Source organism: Hipposideros armiger, unplaced genomic scaffold, assembly GCF_001890085.2.
Source record: "Hipposideros armiger isolate ML-2016 unplaced genomic scaffold, ASM189008v1 scaffold_2310, whole genome shotgun sequence".
In the NCBI taxonomy this organism is placed as follows: Eukaryota; Metazoa; Chordata; class Mammalia; order Chiroptera; family Hipposideridae; genus Hipposideros; species Hipposideros armiger.
In genome coordinates, this window is record NW_017733651.1 from 24,978 (window position 1) to 27,114 (window position 2,137).

At 30.6% G+C, this 2,137-nt stretch overlaps 1 protein-coding gene across 1 annotated transcript in view; it reads left to right on the forward strand.

Moving 5' to 3' along the window:
* Nucleotides 1–2,137, forward strand: part of LOC109378633 (arylacetamide deacetylase-like) — a gene marked incomplete at its 5' end in the record, with an annotated part of 21,256 nt that overhangs the window by 15,019 nt on the left and 4,100 nt on the right. Inside the window, 2 exons of the mRNA XM_019634946.1 lie at nucleotides 397–466; nucleotides 1,540–1,711. Of these exons, the coding sequence (XP_019490491.1) occupies nucleotides 397–466; nucleotides 1,540–1,711 (242 nt within the window). The remainder of the gene's footprint in view (nucleotides 1–396; nucleotides 467–1,539; nucleotides 1,712–2,137) is intronic.

The window sequence follows — 2,137 nt, forward strand, 5'->3', positions numbered from 1 at the left end:
TTGTTGTTATATTGCTGCCACTGCCCCCATGGATGCAAGCTCCTCAAAGTCAGAGAACACGTGTCTTCACATTCGCCTTCTGTGGCCTCTAACTACGTGCTGATCATATACCAGGCAGCTAGACCAAGCTAGTTTAGAACAGACTATTTGGAAATGTAGCAAAGGGAAAGGAAAGATGACCAAGGGCAAGTGAAATGACCACTGAGAAGAATAATTCATATTCTATTGAGATGTATGTATGTGCATTGATGAACATGAACCTTGTATTTGATGTTTTCTTTATATGTATAGTATTTCAAGATAAATACATGAAATATAAAGCCATCACCGTAAACTTTATTCTTAACAGTGTCATTTTCAATTCTTATTAATATTTCAGTATTTTTTTTATTTCAGCTTTTAAAGGTTATGACTTACTGTCAAGGTGGACAGCAGACAGACTTGATGCAGTCATCATATCAACCAAGTAAGAGCTGTGTTGGTTTGATTTTAGACCGGATGCCTTACATACCAATATTTATTCAACTATATTGAGTGTTTTGTTATATAAACATTAATCTATATCACTGAAACACCGAGTATGAACAGAGAAAACTAATGTCAGAGGCTGCCCTGTCTAGCATCAGGGAAAAAAGTCATACACACATACAGTTCAAGAAGGAACAAAGACAGGGAAGTCAAGAAATGGCCGAGTGACATTAACCCACAGTGTCACAAGGACTTAACTGCCTCTAGGTTTTTTCCTTATAATTAGCAGATCATTAGGGATGAGGGCTTTGAAGACAGGACTGGGATAAAATGTAGCTTCTGCAAATTGATAAATGTGTGACATTTTAAAGATATATAACTTCTAATAATAACAATCTGTACATTTCAGTGTTAATTTAAGGATTAAATATTATAATACATTTATAGTGCTTGGGATGGTGCTTAAACCTGGTAATCCATTGATGAAAGCAAATATTACAAAATTAACCATGAAAGTTAAGACACAACATACCTCAAATTATATTCTAGTGTACACTTTATGAAGAGTAGAAAAAGATTTGAAATTTCTGTAGAACACACTCCGTGAGAATTACATAAATTTAAAACTAAGAAAAATCAGAATTTATGAAACGATATAGTAATAGTCATATGTGAAATAGAAATATTTTGATAAGGTTGAAAAAGTAATTCCAGAGATACAAATATGTAATAATAATAATTGATTATAAAAAGATGCAGCAATTGTCAAAAACAATCATTATGGAACAATTTTATCAAGGAAAAGATAGCAGCTAAACAGTATTTCTTTAAGATTGAACCAGATTTTGCATTCAAAATTTTGATCTTGTTTATAAAAATGACAACATTTAGTCATTGCTCATCATATTTCATGATTAAGAAAAGCATGACTTGCAATTAATAGAACATATCAAAAATACCATATTGGTTAAAACAAAATTTTACTTTTGATTTTGTATTGGGAGCACATGCTTTGTTTTGGTACATAAGTAAATATAAATAATTAAGGAAACATTGCTTTTATACCTACAGCTACAGACTAGCCCCAAAGTATCATTTTCCAGCTCAATTTGAAGATGTATACACTGCATTAAAGTGGTTTTTGCACCCCAAAGTTCTTGAAAGCTATGGTGTAGACCCTGGGAGAGTTGGTATTTCTGGAGACAGTGCTGGAGGAAATTTAGCTGCAGCAGTGACTCAGCAGGTAAAATGCTCAGCATTATTATTTATTATGTTTTCTTTCATCATCTTATATTTAATATTTTTTACATATATTTAAATTATAAATAAAATGTTTCAATAATTTTTATTTTACTTATTTAAGGAACATTGAGAAGAATAATTTCATACTTTAATACTTTTTAAATTAAAACGTTGATACAATTTCCTATACATTGTACTGGGCTTTTGAATGAGGGAAAATCAATAAATGGTAGCAATAATCATAATTACAAAGTCTAAATATTGTATATATTCTAAGTATATTCAAAATATACATTCAGAATGTTATATAATATAATATAATATAATATGTGTATGTATGCTTGCTAGCATCAAATATAGGTCATCACTGGGAGAAGGCAACATGGTCCTAAGTTTCAAGCTATTCCTAAAATATATATATATATTT